The sequence below is a fragment of the Fusarium odoratissimum genome, assembly GCF_000260195.1.
Source record: "Fusarium odoratissimum NRRL 54006 unplaced genomic scaffold supercont1.84, whole genome shotgun sequence".
Lineage (NCBI taxonomy): Eukaryota > Fungi > Ascomycota > Sordariomycetes > Hypocreales > Nectriaceae > Fusarium > Fusarium odoratissimum.
In genome coordinates, this window is record NW_022158748.1 from 6,752 (window position 1) to 29,710 (window position 22,959).

At 44.1% G+C, this 22,959-nt stretch overlaps 8 protein-coding genes across 8 annotated transcripts; 4 read left to right on the forward strand and 4 right to left on the reverse strand.

Moving 5' to 3' along the window:
- Positions 1 to 2,274: 2,274 nt before the first annotated feature.
- FOIG_16464 (uncharacterized protein) lies at positions 2,275 to 4,595 on the reverse strand (the record flags this gene model as incomplete). The annotated part of the gene is made up of 9 exons (XM_031217924.1): positions 2,275 to 2,457; positions 2,509 to 2,543; positions 2,594 to 3,595; positions 3,648 to 3,782; positions 3,830 to 3,847; positions 3,897 to 3,957; positions 4,008 to 4,129; positions 4,184 to 4,301; positions 4,356 to 4,595. The coding sequence occupies 9 exons, from the start codon at positions 4,593 to 4,595 to the stop codon at positions 2,275 to 2,277; spliced, it is 1,914 nt and encodes a 637-aa protein (XP_031052345.1).
- A 1,358-nt stretch (positions 4,596 to 5,953) lies between these two features.
- FOIG_16465 (uncharacterized protein) lies at positions 5,954 to 10,104 on the forward strand (the record flags this gene model as incomplete). Its single annotated transcript, XM_031217925.1, has 16 exons — positions 5,954 to 6,228; positions 6,278 to 6,431; positions 6,479 to 6,559; positions 6,607 to 6,862; positions 6,916 to 6,979; positions 7,033 to 7,230; positions 7,283 to 7,350; positions 7,396 to 7,496; positions 7,551 to 7,747; positions 7,856 to 8,063; positions 8,111 to 8,728; positions 8,776 to 8,967; positions 9,025 to 9,358; positions 9,404 to 9,498; positions 9,558 to 9,689; positions 9,739 to 10,104. 16 exons carry the CDS (start codon positions 5,954 to 5,956, stop codon positions 10,102 to 10,104), a joined length of 3,339 nt encoding a protein of 1,112 aa, XP_031052346.1.
- A 1,041-nt stretch (positions 10,105 to 11,145) lies between these two features.
- On the reverse strand, positions 11,146 to 12,018 carry FOIG_16466 (uncharacterized protein; the record flags this gene model as incomplete). Its single annotated transcript, XM_031217926.1, has 1 exon — positions 11,146 to 12,018. One exon carries the CDS (start codon positions 12,016 to 12,018, stop codon positions 11,146 to 11,148), a length of 873 nt encoding a protein of 290 aa, XP_031052347.1.
- A 1,342-nt stretch (positions 12,019 to 13,360) lies between these two features.
- Positions 13,361 to 14,293, reverse strand: FOIG_16467 (uncharacterized protein; the record flags this gene model as incomplete). The annotated part of the gene is made up of 2 exons (XM_031217927.1): positions 13,361 to 14,037; positions 14,095 to 14,293. The coding sequence occupies 2 exons, from the start codon at positions 14,291 to 14,293 to the stop codon at positions 13,361 to 13,363; spliced, it is 876 nt and encodes a 291-aa protein (XP_031052348.1).
- A 640-nt stretch (positions 14,294 to 14,933) lies between these two features.
- FOIG_16468 (uncharacterized protein) lies at positions 14,934 to 16,216 on the forward strand (the record flags this gene model as incomplete). Its single annotated transcript, XM_031217928.1, has 1 exon — positions 14,934 to 16,216. Exon 1 carries the CDS (start codon positions 14,963 to 14,965, stop codon positions 16,214 to 16,216), a length of 1,254 nt encoding a protein of 417 aa, XP_031052349.1. The 5' UTR covers positions 14,934 to 14,962.
- Positions 16,217 to 17,065: 849 nt separating this feature from the next.
- Positions 17,066 to 18,734, forward strand: FOIG_16469 (uncharacterized protein; the record flags this gene model as incomplete). The annotated part of the gene is made up of 3 exons (XM_031217929.1): positions 17,066 to 17,533; positions 17,581 to 18,351; positions 18,402 to 18,734. The coding sequence occupies 3 exons, from the start codon at positions 17,066 to 17,068 to the stop codon at positions 18,732 to 18,734; spliced, it is 1,572 nt and encodes a 523-aa protein (XP_031052350.1).
- Positions 18,735 to 19,593: 859 nt separating this feature from the next.
- On the forward strand, positions 19,594 to 21,394 carry FOIG_16470 (uncharacterized protein). Its single transcript, XM_031217930.1, has 2 exons — positions 19,594 to 19,958; positions 20,010 to 21,394. The coding sequence occupies exons 1-2, from the start codon at positions 19,636 to 19,638 to the stop codon at positions 21,127 to 21,129; spliced, it is 1,443 nt and encodes a 480-aa protein (XP_031052351.1). The 5' UTR covers positions 19,594 to 19,635; the 3' UTR covers positions 21,130 to 21,394.
- Positions 21,231 to 22,868, reverse strand: FOIG_16471 (uncharacterized protein; the record flags this gene model as incomplete). Its single annotated transcript, XM_031217931.1, has 1 exon — positions 21,231 to 22,868. One exon carries the CDS (start codon positions 22,866 to 22,868, stop codon positions 21,231 to 21,233), a length of 1,638 nt encoding a protein of 545 aa, XP_031052352.1.
- Between the last annotated feature and the right edge of the window lie 91 nt (positions 22,869 to 22,959).

A 22,959-nucleotide genomic window follows, 5' to 3' on the forward strand; every position in this document is an offset into this window, starting at 1 on the left:
CTATAAACTAGACTTATTACTAAAAGTTAGGCTTTATTTAGTCTTTTATATTTTATTACTTAAATTAGTAGTAAATATAATATAAGTTAAAATAGGTAATAAACTATAAGAAATTTTAAAATTAAAAATCTATAAAATAGAAGTAATTAGGAAAATAGATATAATTAAAGGATAAAGGATATATCTAATTAAATAGAAAAACTACCTGGAAAGTAAAAATATATAAAAACCCCTAAAATACCTTATTAATACATAGTAATTTCTAAAGAATTTTTACTAATATTAAATAAAGGAGAAGTATTAAGGGATTTATTGCCTAAACCTAAGAAAGATTAATTAATATTATTAGGGATATAATTTACTTAAAGATCTTAAAGTAATATATTTTTATATATATTTAAATTAGATAAGATTATATCCTACTAATTTACTTCTTAAAGACTATAATAAGTAGCCTTAAAATACTTTTCCTTTATATAATTATAAATTTTATAAATCCTTAATAAATAATTAGTAGCTAAAGCTAAATAAGATTATAATACTACTATTTCCTTATAAAGCTTAAGAAGATTTTTACTTACCTTATTTTTATTATTTTTTAATTTCTTTTCTTATTTTATTAAAGTTATAATTATTAGAGTTAATAAGAAAATAATAAAATAATATATAATAACTTATAAGAAGATATAATATAAGTATTATTATAAGACTTCTTAGCCTAAATATACTTACTATAATAAGTAGAATTAGTAGATATTAGATATTTCTTGCCTAATTAGAAATAATAAGTATAAGGTATATTAGCTTCTTTATTAATAAACTTAATAGAAAGTATAAGTATTTAGATTTTATAATCCTTATAGGATAACTATTTAGAAATATAGTTAGATATTATAAGATATAATAATAAAAGGTTTAAGTTGGATCTTACTAAAAGAAGAATAATATTAGTTATAATAATAGGCCTTAAGGATAAGATTACCAAAGGGGAGAGATTATATTATAATCCTAGTAGTTATATTATATATATCTTATAATTTTCTCTACTTAATTTATTAACTAGGGAAGGACTAATATTTATAGGACTAATAATGTTCTAGGACTATGTTATTTTAGGACTAATAATAACCTTATATTATATTATTTTAATAGAATTACCTTTAGTATATAAAATATATTTATTAGTATTTTTATAGGTTTTAATTTATTAGTTATTAATAAAACTTCTTTATATTAATTAAGCCTAATATATATTAAATTTACTATTAAGAGATATAATACTTTAATAAGCTTAGTATTATGCCTTATGTAATCTGCTAATAATAAACTTAGCATGGCTTAGTTTATCTATAATTAGAAACTAACTATTATATAACCTCTTATTATATTGCTTTTATAGAACTATATCTAGTATATAAATTATATTTATTTACACTCCTATAGATTCTAGCTTATTAGCTATTAATAAAACTTCTTTATATTAATTAAGCCTATTATATATTAAATCTACTATTAAGAGATATAATACTTTAATAAAGCTTAGTTATATGCCTTATATTATTTGCTAATAATAAACCTAAGTATAGCTTAGTTTAATATAATTAGACCTAACTATTATATATAATAAGTAATTTAATTTAACTTTCTCTTTTCTAATTATAACTATTAATAGTATTATAATTATATTATAATAATACTTAAAAGAAGCTTATAAATACCTAATTTTAATAAGTCTTATTTAATAAAAGGCTATAATATAATTAATATAATTAACTAAGCTATTAAGAAAGATAATTATAATATTTTTTATAATATAATAATAGAAATTAGAAAGGCCTAGTTATATAAGGATAATACTAGTTATATTAAGCTAATAGCCTTTAATTATAAGATCCTCTTACTTATATATCTTTTTTATAATACTTACCTTCTTATTAAAAAAGCTTTTTTTAATTCTAAGATAAAGAAACTTAATAGGCTAAAAAGAAAGCTAATTAGAGAGGTAAATCTAAGCTAAAGAGAGAGGAAATTTATTAAGGCCCTTTATATAGGAATTTCTATAACCTAGTAGGCATAGTTATAGCTAACTTATTATTAGATAACCTTAGCCCCTAGGTAATTAGCATATAAGAAGTTAGAAAAACTGGAAGACGCTGGCCGCGTCCTGCCATACAACATGCATTTGCATGGTGGCGTGTACTTCTTGGTAGCCTGGCTGCCCTACACTGATAAGACTTTCTGACCCCGCATCCCTCCCAACCTTCCCCAGTCCTTTCAAATACCCGAATCCTCCTGCGTCGCATTCTCATTCTTATTGAACATTGTGTAATACGCAGCCCAGTTGTTGCATTGTTCAGAGTATTTTGGGACAATGCCAGAGTTCTGAAATGCAGGTCCAATCTCTCTCGGAGACTCAACAAACTGAAGTGCCAGTCCACCACTAGCATGCCAAGCAATCTACCAAAGTCAGACAATGATCCAAGACTGCAGGTTCACAATGACACTTACATGGCAATGCATAAGCCAAACACCGGGGTTGTTAACTAGATGTTTTGTCAGTAATTTCTGAAGTGCTGGCCTGAGCAACACTTACTTTGAAAAGCGATAATTAGGTAGCCATCGACGGGTAGTAGTGCCACGTCGCGTCTGGGCGGGTTCGCAGTTTGCAGAGTGACATTTGCCGGATCAAACTCATTTGTCCCAGTAGCAAGAACCACAAAATCGTGGCCGTGGATATGCATTGGATGAGCGACAGGAGCCTGTGTCTTGTAGATCTTGTGTTGTCCAGGCATGTGGTCTAACGAATCCTGAAACTTACCTTCAATCAAGAAGTAGACCCAGCTACCGTTTTTATACTCCAAATTAACCGGCTCGTAACCTTTAGGCCACTTTGGATCATGCCAATTCTTCTCATATGCTACCTTGACGAGGCTCAAACTAGGCTCAGCCCAATCAAGATAGAATGACGAGTCTTTGAGAACCCATTTATGCAATACTGAGTTTTCAATGGTATCATCAGGGTATCCTACGAGATGCACTTTGAAGGAATCTTTCTGATAGTCCAAGTTGGCTGCGACGGAGATATCCCGTTTGACAATAGGTTGAAGATTTGCGCTCAGCTCGTCGAGGCATCCGTAGCAGAGATGCTTCTCGTCCGGAGGGGGAGTCCAAGGAATCTTTTGGTTTTTTTCATCATAGCGTATGATACCTAGATTGGAGCGGGCGCCTCCATTGTTGCAGTCCCGAGCATGCATCCAGAAGTTTGTGCGTTTGGAGTTGGCTGAATCATGGAGTGTAGCATTGGCCTCGATAATAATATCGTAGCGCTGGCCAATAGCGATATTGAGAATAGAGGTGTTGTAAGGCTTGATGGGGACAAAGTCGGTACCAACAACGGAGAAGGTATGGTTGTCGATCCAGAAGGTCATGTGTGTTGAGACCCCTGTATTTACAAGACTCATTTTGTATTTCTTGCCTTTTTCAAAGTTAAAGGATGTTAACTTAGAATGACCTGTGCAAGCTGAGTCAGTCTTTGGACAGCAGTAGTATGTGCCATTGCCGTTCATCAAAAAGCTGTCCGGCGGCGGAGGCCGTCCTATGTACCAATTAGTACCAATAAAGCCAAGTGATAGTTCCTCAGAGCTAACCCAAGTACTCGAGCATGACCTGAGAAAAGGCCGTTTTGTGGAAATGATCGGTGATGAGTACAGGACCAAGATCAACGTCATAGTTCATGCTCGTTGGTCCATTGATCTTGATTGCGCCCAACAATCCATCGGCATCTGTTTCTTTGTTAGCAAAAAACCGCCGTAAAGGCATGTTGACCAACATTGGAGACTAAAATGACCTATAAACATTAGTTCGTATGCATCAACGTCGAAAAGAATGTTTCTTACTATGGTACCAGGAAGTTCCATACTGAGTAGCTCTCCAGCGGTATGTCATCTTCTCACCAGGCTAATTTTGTTAGGACATCTAGGAAATCCTTTGTTTCCAAGGAGACTTACTGGGATCGGGCATTCAGTCACACCTGAAACACCGTCCATCCAATTGGTGTTCAGCTGTCGGAGGCCATGCCAATGAACTGAAGTTCCGTTGTGGTTTATGAGGTTATTTTTGACGGTGATTTCTATGTTTGTTAGCCGATTCCTGACGTCTCTCACAACCTGATATCAATACCCACCAAAGGTATCACCCCAGTTTCCTTCCAAAGTCGGGCCAGGATATGTCTTATTGAAGAGCATGCGGTCCACCATGTATCCATCAGGAGCAATTCTTTCATTGCTCACCTCGAGATAGAACTAAAACATCCTGATCAGCCTGTTTTGCATAAGGGTTAAGAGTGAATTACAAACCTTGCGCGTTACACCCTCCGGAACAACGTCCTCATAGTCGGTGGTGATGTCATGGCCTGGAGACCAGCAGGATCGGTTGCTTGGCGTGTTACAGGCACCACCAACAATGGAGTCGGGATCAAACACGTCGACTACCTTGTCGATAGCGCTAATGTTCGAGTAATCAGAAGTAAATCTGAATTGGTTGTAATATTCTCCGCTGACGAATAGAAATTCTGTGAGTCTCTTCCAGAATCCCATGATGTATGATGTGATTCTACGGGATTATGGTTGGTTCATGGAAGACAAAAAAAGTGAGGTGAGAAAAATAGAAAAAGATGAATGGGAATTGGAGGGAGATGAGAACGATACACCATTGAAGGACCTATTCATAAAAGGCTTTTAGCCTCGTAAGAAGGGATAGCCGTTATCTCAGACAGAAGGTCGCCTAACAAATTCGATTGGTCACTTAATAGTCTAGGTGCGGCTGAAGTGGTCTGATGCAGAAATCCCACGTACTGGCGTTATGGCACATATCTGAACGTTCCACTGCATTCCAATCCTGACTACCCACCAAGTGAATGATCTCACAACGAGTTTAATGGTGGCATTATCAATTTCCTCATACTTATGTGACAACACTCGTTCATGCATGCTGATGCTGCACTCTGGCAATTACTGCTTATCTTTTAACAGATCGAGCTAATTTAGCTATTTGCATGATTTTAGTGTAGGCATTACTTTTACGGGATATAGATTCAATGCTTTCTAGGAACTGAATAAATTAGCCACGGAGAATAAATGAGTCTATGTACGAGACTAATGACACCGAACAAGAAACATTATTACAATCTCAAATAATCAGTAAATTTCAATGTCAGTCAGACTTTCTGTCCTGGCTGATATACCGTGCGTCTGCCCTAGTCCAGATCCTTCACATGTTGAGCGAGCGATATGCAGTGATTTGTTTAAATAAGACTTGTCTCGCTCAAAAAACCTAACATGCGAGTTTATTTGAAATTCATACGGATAGTCTTCAGATATGAGCCTAAAAGAAGGCCAAATATCTACGATAAACCAAAAGAGGATCGCCACGCGACAGTGGCGTGGCTGAGAAGAAACTGGACTAACCAAATTTCGAACCACCATGGCGAGGCAGGGGCCTACTTTTGGATCAAAATAGACAAGCCATCACATTTATAATCTCAGCTGGCTGCAAACACATACCTGGCGAGCAATAGTTGCATGCCGCAAACTACTACCGTTGCTTAGTTGCATGCTGAGATGGTAGTGTTCTCGCACCTTTCAAAGGAAAACGCGAGACAGTCATCGGCCCCACGACATGGAATTTGACTCTCACAGACTTGGAACAGAATCACATCTAGATTCGAGTTTCTAAGTAATAAATCCCGCATTGCCTAGCCAGCACCACCATACATTCACAAAAGGCCAAAGCGGGAATGTAAGACGATACATTGAGAGGCGCTTTTGCAGCGGTGAGCAAAATAAAACAAGTGGTCCAACGGGTAGACTAATTAAATATCAACTATTAAAGAGATGTGATGCGAACTTAATTTCTTTCTTCATCGCCGTTGATATCTTCAGCACACATCACCACCATGTCTGTTCCAGACGATCCCTTGAACTTTATACCTGCAGATCTCTTTTTCCCCACTGTTCCAAACTTCCAAAATCCTACGGAAGTAGTGGCAGTTGAATCATCAGAGTCGATCAAACCCAGCGATCCCTTACGCTATGCGGCTCATATCACTCTTGGAGGTGTTAATGGCGATTCTCAGACACAATGTTTGGTTCAATTCGTTACGCCCTTGATCTGGAGAATCAGATACGACCCAAAGTACACCAGTCTCTCTGACTTTGAAGACACTAACACGTATGTAGTAAAAGGTAGATTCTCAGATGCATTGCTGACAATGGTATAGGCGCACGATTGTCAGAGATACATTTTCCGGCCTGGTGGATGGTCTGCAGCAGGAATACAGAGATTCCGATGCCAGGAATGCGTACCCTGCCGGAGATGAATGGTTCTGGCGGACGTCTTTTAAGCAGTTATCGACTGATCACTGGGTTCTGACTGTAAGACCGAGACCCCCTTTAGTTGATATCATACTTACAAGGAGCAGTCCAACGAGTACCAGAGCAAAAACGGTACTGCTACTCCCAAGACCAGCCTGCACATCTTTAAATCCCCATTTCGCATCGTGGTATGTTCATATTGCTCTTGCATTAGCTATCAGCTGACACCTCACAGGCAACTAGAAAGCTCAAGACCTTAGAGGCAGACACAAGTCTCTTGCAGTCCGTAGGCGTCGACACAACTTCAGAACTTGAACAAATCATCTGGCAGACTACCGATCAGACTTTCTCTTACCAAAAGAATTCAGATATTGATGCGATCAACAATGTCGTTCTCAACGTCAAGAAGCCTGGCCCTGCTGAGTATCTCGGATTTGGCGAACAAGGTGGCAAAACTGTCTTGAAGAAGCCCACTTATCTGAACTATTTCTGTAAGAGAGCCCTGAAGGTTATATGGGGATATTGCTAATTGTTGCCCTGGAAGGCTATGACAACTTCAATTACTTGAAGGTCTACGGCCAGGGTGCACTTGACGGCAGAGAACCACTGTAAGTGTCCTGGTACGGGATTCCGCCATTTTCAACGAAGGCTAACGGCATAGTTATCAATCGTCTCCGTTTTACTTGGAAATGAACGGAACTCCAACATACCAAAACGTTACAGGCGTGATGATAGACAACTATTCTCAGGTTGCGATCGATCTTGGCAAGAATGATTCTAATATCATAAGCATCGCCACTCGTTTCAACACGTTTGACGCATACATCCTGACGGCTGATGACGTGCCAGCTATGATTTGGTTTGTTGTTCTTCCGCATATACGTGCACGGATGTTAACAGTGAATTGCCAGGCAATATACTTCCATTGTAGGACGACCCAAGCTCAAGCCCCGATACATTTTAGGTCACCATCAGGGATGTAAGTTTGTCTCTTGAATTTCATGTACTTTACTAACACATGCAGGCTATGGCTATGCCAATGAGGGCACGGTTTACAATGTTGTTAATGCCTATCGTGGGTCGGGAATTCCTCTTGATGGAATACACCTCGACGTGGACTTTCAGGTATGCCAAGTTACGCCAAGTTACCCCGTTCACGAACAAGGCTAATAGCTCTAGGAACGCTATCGCACGTTTACAAGCAGCACAGTCAACTTCCCTGATTCTAAAAGATTTTTTGGGAATCTCAAAAAACAAGGGATCAAGGCCTGTACCAACATCACGCCTATCTTGACTCTCCGAACAGTCGATGAGGGTGCATACAAGGCCTTGGATGCCTTTTGGGATCAAAAGGATCCTAAGAACCCCAAGACTAAGTAATTGATATACTCTTTGGATAAAACATTGACTTATTATATTAGTATGCTGGTAAATGACACTAGGTACACGAAAGGCCTCAACAGCTATCCACCGACATATTGGAGATATGATGGTCCAAACAGCAACGGACCACTTGCGAAAGGCGTCAATCCAACGTCTTATGGCAACGACTATTATGGACAGCCCCAACGGCTCACTTTTGCTGACTACCCCGGTGGCCCAACATACTTGGACTCGTATGACTTTCATGCAAATTACAACAGCGGATATCCTTTCCATGGTGGTGTCAGCTATGGCCAAACACTGGGAACTGTACGTCTCTTCTTTCTTATTACATGTTGCACTGCTGATAGACACAGCCTGGATACTACCCTGACTTGAACCGAGCTGATGCCAGAGAAGTATGGGGTAAGCAGTACCAGGATCTCTTCGACGATGGCCTCGAGTTTGTATGGCAAGATATGACTACTCCTGCGGTCGGAAGGTCGTACGGTGACATGCTGGGTTTCCCATCTCGATTGCAAATGACAGACGACAGCCCTATTTCCGCACCAAAAACCAAAACAGCAATCGAACTCTGGTCCCTTTATTCGTACAATCTACACAAAGCAACATACCACGGCTTAAGCAATCTCAAAGGACGAGAAAACAAGCGCAACTTTATTATTGGGCGAGGTAGTCAAACGGGAATGCATCGATTTGCAGGCTTATGGACCGGTGATAATGGCAGCTCTTGGGACTTTTGGAAAATCTCAGTTGCTCAAGTCCTTGCACTCGGTTACAGTGGACTCACGATTGCGGGTGTTGATATGGGTGGTTTTACTTCTGACCCAACTTCTAACGCATCATATCCTCGTTGGTGCAATCCCGAGTTGTTTATCCGATGGTACTCTGGAGCCTTTCTCTTGCCGTGGTATCGGAATCATTACATGCAGCATTGGGATCAGCAGTCAAACCCGCCGGCTAAAGTGTTCCAGGTCAGTTATTGATATCCAGTTACGCAAGACGATGCTTACCAGCTTAGGAACCGTGGGCTTTCAGTGACGTATTGTCCAATCAATACGCCCACCTGATTCCTCAGGATCAACGCGTTTTGTACGAGGCAGTTGTGCCTATCTGTCGGTACTACGTTCAGCTTCGATATTCGCTTATTCAAGTTTTGTATGATTGCATGTTTGCCAACATGATCAATGGCTTGCCGATCGCCCGTGCAATGGTAATACTCTACCACTCTCGCATTTGCATTTCAGCTCTTGTTAACGGCAGTAACTAGCTCATCACTGACCCGCTCGATACGAGTCTGTTCAACACCAACGAGAGCTTTATCGACACGCAGTATCTGCTTGGTCACAATATTCTCGTTTGCCCCATCGTAGACCCCCAAGTCTATAACAGGGATGTCTATCTTCCAGGAACAGATCTGTGGTATCCCTCGAATCTTCGAGTTGACAATCAGAACTTCGGCCCAGACCCTATTCTCAAGCATGCTGCAGATCTGGAACAGCCAGTTAAAGGCGGTAGGATCATAAGTTACGGGTGCAGCCTTCCTGCGGCTTTCAATCGTCCCGATCAAGTGCCTTTTATCACCCCAGTCTATATTCGCGGCGGTATGTATCTTTCCTCAATAACGACGACAATCAGCTAATCCCTAGCAGGTGCTATCATTCCCCAACTTGATGTTCGTCAGTTCATAGGAGAGAATGACCTGAACCCACCAACCATACACTTTTACCCTGGTGGCAAGAAAGTTACAGTATGTCTGGTTCGAATCAACGGCGTAGAACAGTGAATTGACTTCCATCTTAGTCCTACTCCATGTATCTGGATGACGGGGTCAGCAAGGACAGCGCACCCAACAACTTGCCTCAGTACAAGTACCAGGACCCTGCCAAGTCGAAGAAACCCAAGGGCTTCTACAGGGAAGTCAAGATGACTCAGGTATGTCAATAAAGTCTTTTCATCTACGGTACGGCTAACAAAAGCATAGGAGAGCACCAGCACCGCTCGAACTTTGACAATCCGCCATCCGTGGAATGGGTTCGATGCAAAGTCAACCGTCGGCGATATATACAACCTAGCTGTGTGGACTGTGAAGACGGGAGGTGCGGCACCCCAGGTCCAAGTCTCATTTCAGGATGAGAACGGCAAGACTGTCGACGATGCTCGTCTGTCGCACAACTACGATGGTAATCGCGGCGTGTTGACCGTCAATGTGCCTGTGGATCTTGTGCCATCTCTTGATCACCCTGCCACCACTAATGGTACCTTGACAAATGGCTCGACTAATGGAGCCTCAGTCAATGGCCATAGCAAGGATAGACATATCGCTGTGAAGATCACTGGTCTTACTTGAAGGGGTCTGAAGAGCCTGTCTGAGGTGGAAATTATCTCTTAGACTATATTTCTTATGTATTTCCTTAGCTCTAATAATTGTAATAGTATCGGATTGTTTAACATGCACAACGCGGCCGATGCCCTTTTCAGCGAGAGCCTGTGGTACCGGGAAAAAGAGAAGGAAAAACGGAGTTCACAGAACTCTGACAGCCTTTCTCAGAGAAGCTACCCGTAGTCCTCGCAAGTCTAAGGACCTCGGAGTCCCAATAAACGATTACCTATATCTATCAACCTATATCATCCATCAGCTGCTCGAAGACTTTAGACTAATCGGCATTTAAAAAAAGAAGTATATTAATGGCATAGAAATACTAAAAAAGAAAAATTACTTGCCGTATCTTAAGTCAGTTTATAAAGCTCAATCCGAGTTTCAGTATCTGCTCACCGATTGTGTGACACCACCTCTGTTCTCTTAAAATTTGAAAAAGTGGTTGCCTTTTTACAGAACGCCTCTAATAAATCTCACATTTTCCAGTGGACGGGCTTTCTTGCCAAGTTTAGATCCTGTGTTGTATAGGCACCTTAGCACAAGTTTTATCGTTCAAGTCTTAAACACCTGTCGGTCCACGTGAATACTGTTACTCACCTCCTTGACGCAAAGATAAAGCAGGCTCGAGTAGGCCACGTGAAGATTGACCGGGCTTGACGAACACGAATTTCCTGCCGATGATGCGAGTTGTACAGAGGATATGATATATACACGTTCCCATATATCAGAATTACATTAGTAGCACCTCACTTACATATGTGGAGGAGGCACTTTTCCGAAAAACACGAGACCTCTTTAAACACTTCGCCTGTCATATAAACACATGATCCTCAATGTATTTATATAACTCATTAGCCACCTAGTCCTTGACATCCAACACAGCCCATAATGACTAGGGAAATGCAAGTAACGCAGTCTGAGACAGAGTGTATAACAGACGACAACCGAAGAACCTTCTGTGCTCGCTGGGCGCTGGCAAGAACGACATAATATTTACAATAATCGAGCTAACTATTCGTGCTCTGGTATCATAGACAACAGTTCCTTAGCATACGCAGCTGCTATCCCCGCAGCGTAGGGTTGCCAGTCCTTGTTCTTGTGGGAATCAGCATAGTCGCAAATGCCACGGATAACTAAACATGGATAGTTGTTCATAAGCCCAGCCGCCTCCATTTCGACGCATAGTGCTTTTGTATCCTTGCGGAGTCGTTCTCGAGTAGCGCCGTCGCGCAGGATCCTATTGGCCGATGCTATCGTCCCATAGTGAAACTTTGGCCGATTATTTGCACGTGGGGTGCGCAATTCCAATTGGAGCGGGTCGCAATCAGTGCATGAGAAATCGTTTCCTTCGTGAATATAGTCGTTATTGAACAGCTGATCGTTCTCCACGCCTGGATATGACCAGTTGTATTCTGAATCTGGGTATCTGGCTTCCATATGGGCCAAATGCCCTAAAATGGAAGACACTAACCCCGATGGTCCTGTAGCTTCTTGACTTTCTAGCTGTGAAGCGGTGCTGAGTAAAACGGTCGGCGGGTAATTCAGATGGCCCGTCGGTATAAAGCCACCACCAGGAACAGCTTTGCCAAAATCATACTGGATGACCTTCTGGCTGATAACAACATCTCCCAAGCGGACGTCAGAGTTTACGCTCGGTATACCGCCCCCAACACCCACCAGCAAAAAGCATTCTAATGCTTGAAAGGTTTGGACCATATGTCCTGCTACCACAGCCGCGGAGGTTGTACCCAAGATCCCCGATGGCAAACAACCAACGACGACCTTCAGATGTGCGATCCGTCCAACAGCGTAATTATTCTTATCCAGTTTGTGTTGCGAGGGGCGTTGGTAGACTTTGTCGAGCATTCCTTTAGCTGCTGCCATCTCTTTGGGCAACGCACAAATCCACCCGACCGTATAATCAATGGGCTTGGGAGATTCTTCGTTAGCGGCTGCACCAAGCCCGGTTTGCTTGAAGTTTAGACTAGCAGTCGTCGCGCTACTTCTTTGCAAGCCTTCAGCGTAAGATTGAACTTTGACAGGGTTCTCTACGCTGCTTGTGCTGGACTCTTGTGTACGACGGTGAGCCTTTGAAATGAAATGCTATAGTGATAGTTCTTAGCGTGAGAAACACGTAAAGGGTCATTCGTGAGTAATATCTAACCATCTTCAGATCATTTTCAGTCGGGAACCTTCGATTACAAGCTTTACAGTAAGTCCTGTAGTGATTCCTGTCCGCCATATGTTGTTTTGCCGCTTCTTGAGTATGGAATTTCGCGGCACAGATTTGACAAGGAATCTTAGGAATCGAATGCCCAACTTGTGTCATGTGCGCTTCTGCTGCAATTCGATCTTGAAATAATTTATTACATTTAGGGTGGTCGCACTTTTGCCTCGGTTTTCGATGGCCCGCTCCAGTCATGTGTTGCTTGCATGCTTCCTGCGTTGGAAACGTTTTAGGGCACGTCTCGCATTTAGGCATCTTCGCAATTCGATGGTCACTCCAGTGGATGATGTGAAGATCAAGATAATCAAGGCTTGTTGGAGTGAGGGCTGAGCCTAATCAATAACCCCGCACGGCATGAGCTTGAAAATACCCAAAACTCAACTCATTGGTTATCGACTGTAGCCAACCAGCTTGAGCATACGTTTATAAAGGATCTATCAGGTAAGTAACATAATTAACAAACCCCCATTAAAAGTTATAATATGGAAATGTAGAGTCGTTCAAACCATGAAAGTAAGCATGTAACAAGACTTTCGATCACTATGAGGTGCAACCGAAAAGATTGCAGAGATCATGCATATCAATGGCTGGCGGTAAGCATTCAGTTTTATTGCTCTCCTCAGGTAATGTCAACGATTGGCTGACTAAGAAGTGAGTTATTTAAGCAAACTCGATTACTATCATCTATTTTAATTTACTCTACCTTAAAAAAAGTCTGTTGCACCTAATGAAATTTTTAAATGGATCTGGCAAATTAATTTACGCTTTGGCTTTATGGCATTTCTTCAGATAAGCTGTCAGATATAAGTAATTATACCATCTGAACGTACATAAAAGATAAACTATTATTGTAATAAGATGACTTGATCTAAATAAATCAGATATTGGTCAGACTTTTATGAGCTTAATATGGCTGAGACCTGACGCTTGTGTCGCGCGACTTCAGGAGGCGCCGGGAGAGTTTCTTGTCCTAAGAATGCCCGGTCCCCTATCTTACCGTTACTTGTTGTTGTGAACCTCTGTCAGAAGCATGCTGTCGCAGCGGACGTGGCCAGCGTTGGCATTAAGCCCATCCGGGTATCGCCAGATATAGATAACCGTTACCAGCCACATCAACAAAGTATCGAATATGTACAACGTCCACTCATGAGAAAGAGAATATCCAGTGTAACCCTGAGCATATTCGATGATCCGAAAGATAGATCGGATCATAATGAGAAGACTGACAGCGTAAAGCATATAAAGAGTTGGCTTCCAGGGCATAATAGTGCCGATCGATTCGGCTGTTGGTTCGCGGATCATACGGCGATGGAAGACCAAGGATACAGTGCAGAATAGACCAAAGATGACGACCTGGACCACAAGACCGAGGATGACAATTCTTTCAGCCCACTTACTTAGACTTGCGTTTTGAACAACCGACATGCCAGCGCCACCGCCCTGGATCATGAAGGATAATACATCTCCCAGTACAAAGGTCCTTGTCAACTTGGTTGGCTTGAGGAGAGAGTGTTTATCGGCGTTGAGACCTCTGATGATTCGACCGAGGACCATGTAAATCGAGGCAGCGAAGAGCGCGGGGGCGACGAGGATGAACATGTTCTGAACGGCATATGGCATGATTTTGCTGGTTTTGCTATGAGCACCTGCGCGGACGCCATATCCAACCATCTCGACTGGAATACAATGTTAGGCGACAGGACAGAAATAGAAGGGAGGTGGTGGCAGCTTACAAAAACAACCGATGGCAAACACAGTGCAGAAATAGGTACGCGTCTTCCAAATCTTCCAGACTATGCAAAGCAATGAAGCCATGAAGAGCACCAAGAATATGGCGGCCGCAGCTACGCTTGGGGAGTATCGCCAGAGGTAGGCGCCGCCTTTGGTAGGTTCAACCCCGGGGACCGGTTCAAAGAGACCTTCGGTGGACATTACTGTTTGTTATGTAGATAGGCAGGTAGGAGATTGGCGTATGGCTTCGTTGCTACTATGGCGGGGCAGAGTTGGACAGGATAGATAGAAATTTCTAGTTTGATGATGGGATTTTGAACGGTCGAAGGGGGATGGAACAGGCGAATGGCAAGCTAATTTAAAGGTCTCGCAAAATTGATAAAACATGCATTAATCATTATCTACATCATTCGCAAAAAATGTCGGACTACATGAAACAAATCATTTCAGAGTATGGGCACGCGTCCCTGAGTTAGTTTTCCATCCATAATGCGAGCTATTTCTGAAATTGACGATTCAGGCCCAATAACTCGCATGCCCCAGTGGAGCACGGTTAACCAATCACATACTTCTGTAAACGAGGAACAATGGGTTTGTCTGTGCATACTGTTGAAGGCCAATCAGAAACATCTCTATACGGGCTCGATACGGGGTTAGTGTGCATCAGTGGATACCGCTAATCATATTTTCCGAGAGTTAAAAGCATGGCCTCGCCAATCCACGGTCAAATCCGATCCAGTGTTCACGTGCCTTGGAAAACCATAACTAGAATACGAGTATCCCCCTTCTTTACGGAAGCTAGGCTTGCTTTGCTTGTTCGCATAATCTCATTCCTTACCATCAGTCAATTCTCCAGGGCAGTTTCTTACTATGGCCCGCTCCAAGTCCAAGAAGTCTTCCGCAGACACTGACAGGCCCCTCAAACCACGCCGATCGCATCGCAAGTCTCGAAATGGCTGTGGCGCCTGCAAGCAACGACACATGAAGTGTGACGAATCTCGACCGATTTGCCTCAACTGCAAGATTTCCAACCGTGGATCCCAATGCATCTACATCAACATTGGCCAACAGCCATCACCGCCCCAAACAACATCAAGCGCGGATACGCCGTCGCCTTTCCATCTTTCTTCTCATCTTTCTCCCGCGGGCCCGACGTCAATATCGCTTAGCCCTGGTAGCTCTGCCAGTTCTTCTTGGACGGCACTCGGCGATACGCCAGGTAGAGGTGATTTGTTCGATCTTAGCCACTTCGCCCTTTATCATCATCTTCTGACGAATCGTCACATCGTCACATCAATCGACCCTTCCAATGAGAGCGCCATCTCTCACACATTAGACTATGCACTCAAAGCCCCTTACTTGATGAATCAGCTTCTTGCCCTCTCTGCTCTCCATCTGAGCAACCCCCCTTCGCTCCGGCAACCATATTATCAGCTTGCCACCAGTCTCCAGACGAGGGCGTTGGCCTTGTTCAATGAGGAAAGGCAGGAGGTTTCAGAAGAATCATGCGTGCCGATGTTTCTCTTCTCGTCACTTGTCGGAGTCCATGTCCTCTGCGATACTCTTCAAGGTCCAAGAGAGAGTTTCGGCGCTGTTCTCGACCGCTTCATCACTTATCTGTCCATTCACCGTGGTGTTCGTGCTGTGACGAAACATTCATGGAATATAATCAAGAATTCAGGACTTGGGCCTATACTGCAACAAATCGAAGACGCGTTCCCCGCACTCGACAACGAGATAGAAGCGACAGCTATCCTCCACGAGATGATCGACGCAAACGCCTCCTTGTCATCAGCTACCAAATACCACAACGCCGTTTCCACGCTTCAGCGGTCGTTTTCTCTTCATGCAGCACTGGATAAGCCTAACAGACGCCGATTCGATGCCGCGATAGCATTTTGTCTCGATGTTGATGACGAGTATTTCGAATTGCTGAAGAAGCGACAGCCAGAAGCCCTGGTGATCCTTGCATTCTTTGCAGTCTTGATGCATTGGAATCGATCTACATGGATAATCGGTGATGGCGGACAGTATCTAATACAATCCATTACATCCCATCTCGGGCTTCATTGGGCAGAATGGTTGCAATGGCCCAACTCAATGTTACAGGACAACATAGAGTAGTCCGAGTGATTAATCCATCCAAAACAGCAATAATAATCCACTGTACCTTTCGAACGCTGCTCGAAGTATTTATAGTGCCCCCTAATTAATGTGTACACATTCTAGGAAAGCCATGCTTGGGTTGATTGTAGCACATAACCTTTGTCAAAAGACATTGTAAGTAAATTGGCTTGCACTTCTATCTAAACCTGTTAGCCAGGTCGTCAGCCATGGCGAGAGACTTTCCTGTGCTTCAACATCATTCCAGCATTCGAGATCTGTCTCAAAAGTGCTTTAAAACCACGTAAGCAAGTCTTGGCTTTTGCATTGTCCCCTTTCATCTTCCTATGTCATTCTCACTAGGCTACATAGGAAGCTCCTAAAGTCTTTGCCACCCGGTAATGAGATTCGGGGTGCTCAGTAGAACAGGCAATGTGCGTAGTCGTCATCAGCCACATGCCAATTCCAACCCTTTGTCCTCAAAAGGCCAAGAGCCCATATTTTACGGGCTTGACCCCACAAAGGCATACGGATACGAGTATTGTCTCCCTTGGTGGACCATTCTCTGCCTCCACTATCACAAGGCATTTTCTTATCTAGACCCTGCAACATTAGTTGACCCAAGCATCTGATATGTTGCCGACTACGCGTGTAGAGAATGTCAAGTTTCAACCGTAAAATGAATAAAATGAGTCTTGGCATTACAAGTGCCACAAGTGGGCTTTAACATCCTTGCGGGCACCTTGAGATTGTTAAACATAAGAAGACCTAATCATACGCCTCTAGAGTATCAAAAGGTAAAGGACCCAAATGCTCTCCAACCTACAAGTCATCTTCAACCAAGCGACCCAATATATCAAGCACGGAACCATGTCTCTCTCTTGCTCTGCTGATGCTATCAGTCAGCCAGCTATCTTTGGAGGGAAGGTCATCGACTTTGCCGTCAGCTTGGTCGAAAACTATAATTTTGAGGCCAAGTCAACCCTTTACTATGGCCACCCGACAACCGTCGCTGAAGGCGTCAACTTTTGCAATATCACCGTCACCTACACTCACCCTGGCCAGAACGACACTGTCCACGTTGAAACGTGGCTACCCATGGACAACTTCAACGGTCGACTCCAATCCATCGGTGGAGGAGGCTGGGTCGCTGGACGATATCCGCCTGGCTACACTGCCATGAGCGGGGCAATCAGTGAGGGTTATGCCACATCGGCGACTGATGCTGGGCTGCAACTACAAATGGACTATGGTCCTGATATCTGGGCCCTCACTAGCGAGGGTAATCCCAATCTCTACCTCCTCCAGAACTTCGCTGCTGTCTCCCTAGGCGAACAGGTAGTTCTTACCATTTCTTTCTAACCTGTTTATGCTAACGAGACTAGGCAATCATTGCTAAAGGCTTGATCAAAAGCTTCTATGGGGAAGCACCCAAGTATTCCTACTGGAGTGGCTGTTCTCAGGGCGGAAGACAAGGCATGATGCTTGCGCAGCGATATCCAGAAGCTTATGATGGCATACATGCGTGTGCACCGGCAATCAGCTGGAATCAATTCTTCATGTCAACCTTTTGGCCTCAGCTGATTATGCAGGAGCTAGACTACTTTCCGTACCCTTGCGAGATGAACGCCGTCTTAGCAGAGGCCATAGAGGCCTGTGATGGACTTGATGGCATTATCGATGGAATCATCTCCAACGAAGACGCCTGTGACTTTGACCCAATGGATGTCGTCGGCAAATCGTTCAACTGCTCCGATAATGCTAAGAATATGAGTATCTCTGAGGAGGCATCCAAGATAGCCAAAGCGACCTGGTCAGGTCCGACTACCACTGATGGCAAGTTCATATGGTACGGCCCCAACACGGGGGCTCAGCTGAGCGGACAGTCGCTCCAGCTGACCAACGATATTGGACTCGCCATGACCACATGCACCAACGGGACTTGCCAAGGAGCTCCAGTGGGGCTTGGAGAGGTTTGGATCAAGTACTGGATAGAAGCCAACCCGGACTGGTCGTACAAGAATATGACCCGAGAAGCATTCGATACTTTGGCCCACGAAGCCGTTCAGCGATATGAATCAGTAATTGGGACCAACGATCCCGACCTGACAGCCTTCTACAAGAAAGGCGGCAAGATTCTGGGTTATCACGGAACGGTCAGCCTGATTTCTTATTCACACTCGTAACCCCAGCTAACAAGTTGCAGCACGATCAGCTTATTCCAGTCAAGGGCACAAGACACTACTACAACAAGGTGAAGGAGATGATCCCCGAAGTCGCAAGCTTTTACCGCATGTTTGAAGTTCCTGGGCTGCTGCACTGCTCCGGCGGCAAGGGAGGACAGCCCACAAACACGTTTGATGCACTCCGAGCTTGGGTTGAGAACGGGACTGTGCCAGCCGAACTACCTCATTCGTTCAAGGACGACAACGGTGATGAGCAACATCGTCTTCTCTGCCCTTATCCCCAAAAAGCGTGGTTGAAGATAAGTGACACTGATAAGGCCGGATATAAGTCTACTGACTTTGTTTGCGTCTGAGTACTACCACTGGTCGCCTAAGTTTAGGGTAGCTTAGCTGTTTAAGAGGCGTTATCGGCAATGCAGTAGATGCTTGCTATAGAGAAAGGGGCTGAATGAGAGATTTACTTTCTGTAGCTGTAGTTTAAAATTATTATAGTTGTTTCGTTTCTCTCTACTTTAGTGCAACCTTAATAGAATGCATTGAATTATTGTCCGCCCCAAAAATATTACGAAGGCTAGACCAGGGAGTTGCAGTATACTAAAATCTCACAATAGAATATGTAGTTTAAGTCGAGTTTGCCAGGACTGATGCAGTCGCACTCGTAACTTACCTAGGGACTTATTCTTTTTCGCCGTGTCAAGATTGGGAAATTACCGACACTCATAAGTTTATCGGAACTACACCTCGTGCATGGATGGGGAAGCACGATGAAGGCTAGCTGTCGGCATCCTTGTCATTCATACCAGGATTAGCTTTAATACGTACCCCGTAGAATTCATTCCGGGGTAGCAATATTGGTGCGTGCCGAGATCCGACAGACAAATGATATAAGCTGAAACCTGGAATCCTCCAGGATTATAACGGAATAAGCTATTTATCTTGCCTCTTGGCATGATTAGAAACAGTGACATCGAGTTTCAAAGCTCTCGCTACCTTGATTGCGATGGTCCTGTCTTTGCGCTTTGCTCGGCCAAGTGGATAAAGCTAGGGAGGACTCTACATGACTAGATGATCGCCAGGATATGGTTGGCTATTACGTACTCCACTCGATATCTTATCAGCGGTTATTTATCAGCTGCTAAATTGATAAGCTCCAACAACTGATAAATACTTTGATTTATCAAGCCTTGCCGTCTTGTCAAACATGGTCATTTTACCGCTTTTAATTATAAGATCATATCAAAGCAAGTCAACTCAATGCAGCGTAGATCTGCAGGTACTCAAAGACAGCGAGCCTTACAGGCCTGCGACTTTTGTCACTCCAGAGGCCTGAAGTGTCGCCGATCATCCATGACCGAGACGACATCCCGGGACGGCCACAGACCTTGTCTCACGTGCATCGATTACGGGGCCGAATGCACAATGAATCGGCCTGTTCGGAAACGGGGTAGGAAGCCAGCGGTGGCAACTGGGAAAAGCAACAGCCAGAAGCAGACCGGGAGTGAGAGCTCTGATTTCAGGTCTCCCCAATGCATCCGTCGTCTAATAGACATCTACCGGGATACAATGTACCAGTGCTAGTAGGTCGTCTCCCTACCCCATTCGCTGAAACTGCCGCTGAAGTAAACAAGTTTTCCATTTCTTTCCGAGAACGACCTGGAAAGACGGTGGGCAGACAGCATACCTGGTGCCAGTGAGACAGCGTACCTGCTTCTAATGGCACTGTGTGCACTGAGCGCCCAGAGTCTCACTCTCAAAGCGGTATTCGATAGCACGCTGCTGGGCAATGTTGTCTCGCATGACAGTGACATCTATTTCGACGAGGCCGTTTCCCACATTCCAGCACGCATTCCGGATACACCTGATCTTGACTACCTAAGGTCATTCGGCCTCTTGGCTGTGTACTCGCTGAGAAGCGGTAGCAAGAGTGACCTTCACAGATACCTCGGATTATGCCATGCATGGATCGCTCAACACGGGTTCAATATGGAAAACAACTGGGACAGCTCCATCTCGCTACTAGAGGTAGATGACCGAAGACGTCTATTCTGGTGTGTCTATCGGCTTGAGATTCATTCAGCCTGCGTCCTTGGACACATCATCCGTCTCCCTGAAGCCCAGGTCTCGGTGCTTTACCCTCGTATCACACCTGCTATGAGTCGCGAGACGCAGGCCTGGACAGCTGGATGGGATTATATCACCGATCTTTTCCGATTGATGGAGTATGCGATACTTAATCTTCGTCAGCAAAAGCCCCATAGGGATGTCGTTGCCGTGTTTTGCGACCGACCACCCCCAAGGGCATTGCTCGATAGTCTGGATCAACTAAAAGCCAGCAAACCTTTTATACTCCGCGTCCTTTCACAACCACATGACGACTTTCAGAGCAATCGGTGCAAGTTCATGGCAGTTCAAATAACTTGCACTGAGGCCCTTGTAAATATCATGGGTCTGCTTCATTGCCAGGCTCCAGTTGATGAGGTGATCAAAGTGGCGGAAGATTTCCTGAATGAGATCACTGAAGCTTCTCTTATCATGTTCAAAGTCGCAAGCAGTCAGATTGTTCACCAACTGCTTGGTGTTGGCCATATGGTTTATAATGCATTTCTTTATGACGAGAACCAATCCCAATTTGCTGTAGGGCGGCTCGTTACATATCTAGAGGATATTGTCAAGAATTTGGAACAGGATATTCCCACGGCGACCGAGGCAAGAGAGCAATTGCGAAAGCTGGCAAAATGTATTATATAAACTGAGTAAATGGGAAATGAACTGTCCTTGCGCAATATCTTCTTTTCTTCCGAACTTGGGCAAGTGATCTGCTGGTTCCACTATGACTCTCGTTCCCTTCCTCATTCGTGCGAAACAGCCATGCTAGCCATGTACTTCCGGTAGGATGGTATGGACCATCGTCGAATTCGCTTCCCGTAGACGATCATGACGAAGAAAGTAAGTGTACACGCAAGTGAAATCATAGCTGCAGTGATAAAGCAGTTCTTTAACCCCTGGGTTGTCCACCATGGCGTGATAGCATAACTAAAGCCAAATCCGATCGTATTGCGAATCAACATGATGGAGACAGTTGTTTCACCTGCGATCTCTTTGAAGCAATCGACGTTGTAGCTGACAGCGACCGCACCTCCAGCAACACATCCAACCGTAAGCATACCTAGCCCAAACACAAGGCCGATCCAGTGGACGTGGTAGTATGCACCAACACCCCATATGATGAGGCCAGCTGATGAGATGATACCTGAGAGAAGCAGCACCCAAAGGCGTTGCTCGGACTCCCTGATACCCCCATTGCGTCGCGCTAGCCACAAGGCGATCCAGTCTGCTGCCTTTCCAACCCAGAGACAAGCAACAGCTGCTCCAATAATCGGTCCTGCATATACGCAACCAACCAGTGCTGCATTCCAATTGTATGGATTGCTTGACAGAACAGGACTGGCAGTTCCATTCAGGACATTGTACCAGGCAAGGTTGATTCCATAGAGAAATCCAGCCCACGCAACTGTTGGAAACTGGAAAATCATAAGAACAGGCCGGTAGACCATTCGTAGCATGTCCGTGTTACTGGGCCGCCCTGTCACAACCTTGAACCAAGTGTATTTCCCCCAGCCTGAGTTGATATCCTTGTAGATGACCGATGGGGAAGACGGCAGAGAGTTTCTCGGCGATCCTTCATCTGCTTTTCCGTCGGCTTTGGACTCCCTCAAGTCTTGGTGTTCGTTATCGGTAACTGTTTGGCTTTCAAGTGATACTCCACGGAAGTACATTGTTTCTTCCATAAAGACGAACATAATAAGGAAGCAAATTGCGCATATAATTGCCCCGAAATGCATCGTCCATCTCCATCCAAAGGCATCGTTGAACCATCCTGCGACGAGAGGGGCAAGGAAGTTGGACCCAAAGAGGATGGCCACGTAGAGACTCATATAAGTCCCACGGTTATGGGCGAAGAAGAGATCGAACACGGTAACCTCACACAGAGACTCGATTGGAGATACAATGATGCCAATCAAGATCCTGTGGGCAAACCATTCCCCAGCAGATGTTGAGTAGGCAGTCCAAACCATTATCGGAATCGTAAGCAGCATGGTGATAAGATAGACGCCACGCCGTCCGTATGTAAGAGCGATCGGTTGCCAAATCAGACAAGCCCAACCAAAGAATAGAAACATGACTCCTGTTCCCTGGACGAGATTTGCAGTAGAAATGCCGGTATCCTTCGTGATATCTGCCAGGACAGAGTATTGAAGAGAGGTTGCTATCCCGGTGCCCAAGACATAAAGATAAGACATGCTGACGGCCAAGAGCTTTCGACGATGGGACCAATTGAGCGGGTCATTTGGATCGGAGCTTGGGCGAGGAACCAGGACAATGTCTCTGTGCTGAGAGTCGTGGGGCCCTGACGAATTCATCCCATTGATGTCAACGAGACGAACGGTGCCAGGAACATCGTCATGGTAGACTGAAGATTCCGTCATCTTGGAGAACACGCAAACAATTGAGATGTTAGAATATCGAGACATCAACTTGATTGTAACGACGGTCATGGGTTTATATCCAAATAGAAGT

What these genes read in the sequence shown, in the direction of transcription:
- FOIG_16470 (XM_031217930.1), top strand. Translation starts at nt 19,636, where the DNA reads ATGCAGCGTAGATCTGCAGGTACTCAAAGACAGCGAGCCTTACAGGCC. An exon ending in GATACAATGTACCAGTGCTA is followed by an intron (nt 19,959 to 20,009) that starts GTAGGTCGTCTC and finishes GAAGTAAACAAG; the next exon opens with TTTTCCATTTCTTTCCGAGA.